Genomic DNA, 6265 nt, shown 5'->3' with positions numbered 1-6265 from the left:
CCCTTGGGTTCTGCCTCTAACCCATTGTGGGACTCTGGCCGAGTACCTTCCCCTCTCTGGGGCCCCTGTTTCCTCAACTGCAAAATGAGAAGTTCAGGAGACTTTTGAGGTCCAGAATGACATGCTATTTCCTGCTTACCCATTTACCGGCAAGCATGACAGTGACCTGGGGTGGGAAACCCTCTGCTCCCATTTTTCAGATGAAGAAAATGAGGCACAGAAAACAGTAAGTGGCTCAAGGCCATCGAGTGGGGTAAGCAGCTAAGGGGAAGGGAGGCAAGGTCCCTGGCAGGGTTCCACGGAGAGGAGAGCTTCCAGCCGGGACTCCACTGGCATGATCCATGGTCTCTGCCCCCACCCACTAGCGCCTGTTCAAACTGCCCAAGGCCACCTGTTATGGAGCTGAGTCTGGAGGACGAGCAACAGACGGGAGCGGGCAGGTGGGCAGCGGGGTTCAGGAGGGGCTTCTGAAGGGAGCTGAGGCTGCAGGACTAGAGAGAAGGGACAAGTGACCACGTGTAAGGGACTGCCAACAGAGTCTTTCCTCCTGTCTCCTGGGCGAGAGAGAGCAGGTCATCAGGGGTGGCCCCAAGGGGCGGGAGGCTCTGCAAGCCAGAGGGCAGTTAGAGGGTATCCCCTGGACACTGTAGATCCTGGATTGGGGTGCCGAGCAGATGGGGGTTGGGGAGTGTTACAGACTCACCTTGTCCACTCTGGTGTTAGCGAAGGGACAGAAGGAAGCAGCCCCAGCCACAAGCATTTCCTGTCCTCGGAGTCCCCCATGTCACAAACACGTACACAAGGACACGTACGCATGCACGCATGTGAGCACACACATACAAGGTGTGTCAACGAACAAAGACAGAGGCACAAACAGGAATACACTTACAAGGCATATCTATTAACACACACACGGGGCACGCACATAGGCACACACGTACACATGCACGCACTCGAGCACACACATACAAGGAATGTACATGAACACACACACAGGGGCACACACACAAACACGTACACATGCATGCACGCACCCGAACACACACATACAAGGCCTGTCCATGAACACACACACAGAGGCACGCACACAGGCACACACATACAAGGCCTGTTCATGAACACACACACAAGGGCACACACACAGGCACACACGTACACATGCACGCACGCAAGCACACACATACAAGGCGTGTTCGTGAACACAGACAGAGACACACACAGACGCACACATACACACGCAGGCCCGCAGGCGCCGCACCCCCAGCCGCAGCGACAGCCCCATCACTGAGTCCTAGTGCAATTTTATTCAGCCACAGAACGGTTGCTCCGGGGCCAGCCCCCGCCCTCGCCACCCGCTGCCACTGTCCCAGCTCTGAGTCCCAGCCCGGCCCCCAGCTGAGTGGGGCGCCCCAGGAGGCCCCCTCAACTGCAGCCCCCGACGCCCTTGATGAGGTTGGCGGCCTCGGGGATCTGGCGGAAGAGGTTGCGGAGCGTGTCCAGCTCCTGCGTGAGCTGCTCCACGCGGCTGCGCAGACGCTCATTCTCGGCCATGTACTCCAGCACCTTCTGCTGCGTCTCCAGGATGCGCCTCTTGGCCTTGTCGCGGCTCTTGCGCACGGCGATGTTGTTGCGCTCGCGCCGCAGCCGGTACTCCAGGCTGTCCTTGTTCACTGCCTTCTTGCCCTTGTGTGCGGGGGCGGCCGGGGAGGGCGCCTTGAGGAGGGGGCTGCATGGGGCGCCCGACGCGGACAAAGGGGCCTGGAGAGCAAGTCAGGAGGGACCAGCTGATCACGGGCTGAGTATGGTGCACGGGGACCCACACTCCCTTTGGGGCCCCCTATGCTCCGAGGACACTTTCCTCCTATCTGTTTTTTGTTTCTTGTTTTGTTTTTTTCAGTGGGGGCCACACTAGGTGATGCTCAGGGGTTACTCCTGGCTCTGCACTCAGGAATTCCTCCTGGGGTTCTCCGGGAACCCTATGGCAAGCGAAGGATCCAAACTGTGTGCAAGGCAAACGGCAAACGTCCTCCCCCGCTGTTCTATTTCTCTGGCCCCCATCTGCTTTTTTTTTTCTTCCTTTTTTTCTTTTTGAGCGGGGATCAGTGGCACTGGCTGTGCTCAGGGCTTAAAAATCCCGACTCTGTGCTCAAGGCTCACACCTGCTGGGGCTCCCGGTACCGTATGTGGTGCTGGGGATGGAATCAGGTCAGCAGGGTGCAAGGCAAGCCCCCTCAGCCCTGCCCGACCTCCTCCAGCCCCCTTGGGTCTGGCCGGGAGCTCCAGTTCTCCACCGTGGAGGAGCTGCTGGGCAGCTGACTGGCAGGTGGAAAGCCTGTGCCCAGGGCTGGCTGGCGCTGGGGGGCCTGGGGGTGGCAGGGTGCCAGCCATACGGTGGGATTCAGGGCCGGCATGAAATCAGAGAAGCAGAAAGGGGGACGATGGGTGGTTTGGATCCGGCCCAAGACCCCCCACCCCCGCTCTTCCTCCGGAGGCGCCCCCAGGCCCCCGTCCAGCCCCGGCCCTCGGGGACCAGAGCTGCCCTTACCTTGAGCACGCGCAGGGGCTGGCTGGGCGGCGCCAACGCAGGCGGCAGGTGCATGGCTGTCTGTCCGCAGTGAGCTGCCTGGTACTGCAGAGGGTTGTAGCTGCCCCGTGCAGCCCCGCGGCTGCCCTCCGGGGCCCGGGGCTCCTCCTTCACGGCCACGGCCCGCGGGTCATAGCTCCCGGGGCTGCTGTAGATGCCCGGCCCTAAGGCCTTGCGGTCGGGTCCGAAGGTGTGCGGCGGGTAGGCGTAGGGCCGGGGGTCTGGCGCCAGGTAGTGGGGGAAGGCCGGGGCGCCGGGACCCTTGAGGCCGCGGCTCTCCTGGGCTGGCTTCACCGCGAAGAGGTCGGACAGCAGCTGCTCTTCGCCCGACTCGATGTAGGCAGACAGGTCGATGGACGCCTCGTGCTCGCACATGTCCCCCAGCTCCCCGGGCGCCGAGCGGCCCCCCGAGAACTCGAGCGGCTGCTGGCCAGCCCGGGGCTCACACTCGTAGTAGGTCCCGTGGGACATGGCCGTCCCGCCCCCTCGGCTCCCCGCCCCCGCTGCCCGGCTCTGGGGGCACCTCTGCGGGTGCTGGCCGGCCCGGCTCTGCCCCGCTCGGCTCCCCTCGCCCCCGACTCCCGTGTGGCCTCGCCTCCCTCTGCCGCTTTCTTTTCCTTCCTCTCTCTCGTAGATGCCTCTTTTCTCTTCCCTTTTTTTCCCCCCCTCTCCTGGGGGGTGACTCAGGGAGGGGCAGAGAGTAGGGTGCAGGTCTCTGAGAAACAGGGCACCTGTCCTGGCCGCCAGTGCAGTAGGGGGTCACTCTGGGGTCAGGCTCTGCGGCTTCTTGGGGCGCTTGGCCCCTCCCCGAGTGCTGGGGCCTTCAGACCCGGCCTCCCTCCTGCCTCCTCCGGGGGCTGTGCGGGGTGCGGAGCCATGAGAGAATGGAGGAGTAGACCCTCCTGCAGCCCGACCCCCAGCCTGGGCTAGGCTCCGCCCTCCACCCCCCTCTGGCAGTCCCCCTGGTGCTGGGCTCCACCTACCCACGGTGTGCATGGTGTGTGTGTGTGTGTGTGTATGTGTGTGTGTGTGTGTGTGTGTGTATGGGGGGGTGCTGTTAGCCTGTTCCAACCACATCTCCCAGGCCATGCTCCTGGCTGCAGGCTGGAGGGGACTGTGTGAGGGGCTTGGAGCTGAGTGACCGGCTCGGGGACAGGTCAGGGGGGGCACCCTGGAGCAGACTGTGTGACCGGGGTCCAAGCCATGGGGCAACCCACATATGCTTCCAGCCTTGGCTCACTCTGGCCTCTAGCACGGTCCCCGGCTGCCCAGGCCCTGGTGGCTCAGGACCTGGCCCTGTGCCGCAGGCCCTCAGCCAGCTGCTGCCCCCCTCTGGTGACACTGTGCTGCTGCAGCCAGGGAGTTGGCACCAGGCTCCATTTCCTGTGGCCCGGCCACAGGCCCCCAAGCTCTCATCACCCCTCCACCCCGCCCCTGCACCGCCATTGTCTGACCTCCTGCGCGTCTCTTCTGCCCACTTCCTCTTCTGAGGCTTGAGGAGCTTTCTCTATTGCCGTCACCTCTTCCTGGGGCTTCCTGTGGGTCTGCTGGGGTCTGCTTTCCCTTCCCTCACCTTTTCTTCTGGGTACTCCCCACTCCCTCCCTGCAGAGGGAAGGCCGGCTCTGACCGCTCAGATTCCTTCTCCAGGATGGGTCCTAGGGCCAGTAAAAAGGAAAGGCACCTAGGACCCTGGCCTGCTGTGCGTTTCTGATAGTGAGCCAGAAACTCTGTCCACTGGGCCACAGCTGAGGCGCTTCCCTGCATGTCTCTGCACCCGGCAAGGCTCAGGAGTCACTCCTGGCTCTGCATTCAGGAATCACTCTGGATGGTGCTCAGGGGACCATATGGGGTGCCGGGGTTTGAACCCGGGTCAGCCGCATGCAAGGCAAACGCCCGACCCGCTGGACTATGACTTGGGCCCTCTGGTTCTCTATCCCTAGTAGAGGTCGTAGGAACCTGTGGGGGTGCAGGTCTTGTACATGGACATGCCAAAGGTCAGGCCATGGAGGGACACATGCAGCAGGAACAGGTGTGGCAATGAAGACTAAAATTATTAAATTAATAGTATCCTTGTCCTGGGTGAAATACAGCAATCTTCACACACTTTCCTCTAAGGAAACCTTTTTTTTTTTTTTTTGCTTTTTTTGGGGTCACACCCGGCAATGCACAGGGGTTACTCCTGGCTCATGCACTCAGGAATTACACCTGGCAGTGCTTGGGGGACCATATGGGATGATGGGAATCAAACCCCGGTCGCCCGCATGCAAGACAAATGCGTTACCTGCTGTGCTATCGTTCCAGCCCCTCCTCTAAGGATCACTTTCAGCAGTTTATTCATAACAAACAATACAAAATGAATTATTTCAGTTCTGCTTTGGGGAGGGGTTGGGGCTCAGGATGGAAATATCCCAAATATGGTGGTGGGAAGGTGTTATGGTGGTGGGATTGGTGTTCAATTTTTTTTTTCTTTTTGTGTCTTACCTGGCATTGCACAAGGGTTGGTTACTCCTGGCTCATGCACTCAGGAATTACTCCTGGCGGTGCTCAGGGGACCATATGGGACGCTGGGAATCAAACCCAGGTTGGCCACGTGCAAGGCAAATGCCCTACCCACTGTGCTATTGCTCCAGCCCCCCGGTGTTCAAATATTAAATGTAGACAAATATTGTGAACTACTTTATAAAAATAATATTAAAAATTCATCACAGAATTATGGAAAATGAGATCTTGGAAATCCTTGATCCCACTATTCAGATGGAATATAAATAAAAAAATGCCCAACCTGTTCATTTTCAAGGGAAAAAATAATAAAATTAATAGTACTGGCAAAGGTCCCTTCTTAGAGGGGTCGTCTTCCTCCCCACACCTGTACCTGCCCTCAGAGCCTTTTCTGTTTAGCTTGAGGTTATCTCTGCTGTTCTGCTCTGGCATGTGGAGATATGTGTGCCTCTGGAGATACAATGGAGGAACCTTGGGATTGGAGAGATAGTACAGTGGGTAGGATGTTTGCCTTGCATATGGCCAACCTGGATTCAATCCTCAGCATCCCATCTGGTCCCCTGAGCACCGCTGGGTGTGGTCCCAAAACAACAACAACAAAAATAGGGGCTGGAACCATAGTACAGCAGAGAGGGCGTTTACCTTGCATGTGACCAACCCAGGTTCGATCCCTGGCATCCCATATGGTCCCCCAAGCACCAGTAGGAGTAATTACTGAGTGCAGAGCCAGGAATAACACCTGAGCATTGCTGGGTGTGACCCAAAAAGGGAAAAAAACAAAACAAAAAATAGAACCCTGAGGTCAGAGAGAGGGCACAGCTGGTAGGGCGTTTGCCTTACATGTGGCCAACCTGGGTTCAACCCCTGGGACCACATGTGGTGAGCTCTACCAGGAGTGAGCACAGAGCCATGAGTAAGGCCCAAGCACCGCTGGGTGTGTCCCCAAACAAAACTAAGCTGAAACTGCTCCTTGTAGACAGCGACCCCAAACCCAGAGCGACTTCCCTTTAGCTGCAGTGCCCCTTAAGACCACTAGGTGGCAAGAACGCTCCAAGTTCTGGAACTTGGGGAGGGGGAATCAGGTGGACGGCAGGGGGCAGCCTCCCAAGACCCTGGCCCCTGGCAAGATCTCACAGCTGTCCAGAAGGAAGACTAGCACAGGTTTACAATGCGCTAGTAGA

The 6265-nt window shown here is 58.8% G+C and overlaps 1 protein-coding gene across 1 annotated transcript; it reads right to left on the bottom strand.

The window, feature by feature from the left end:
- Positions 1-1392: 1392 nt before the first annotated feature.
- On the bottom strand, positions 1393-3055 carry CEBPE (CCAAT enhancer binding protein epsilon). Its single transcript, XM_056134337.1, has 2 exons — positions 2546-3055; positions 1393-1758 (listed from the first exon to the last, which is right to left on the bottom strand). The coding sequence occupies exons 1-2, from the start codon at positions 3053-3055 to the stop codon at positions 1423-1425; spliced, it is 846 nt and encodes a 281-aa protein (XP_055990312.1). The 3' UTR covers positions 1393-1422.
- Between the last annotated feature and the right edge of the window lie 3210 nt (positions 3056-6265).

This window comes from Sorex fumeus, unplaced genomic scaffold (assembly GCF_029834395.1).
Source record: "Sorex fumeus unplaced genomic scaffold, SorFum_2.1 ptg000098l, whole genome shotgun sequence".
NCBI lineage: Eukaryota > Metazoa > Chordata > Mammalia > Eulipotyphla > Soricidae > Sorex > Sorex fumeus.
The sequence above is the reverse complement of the archived record's forward strand: the minus strand, read 5'-3'. Positions and strand labels throughout refer to the sequence as shown.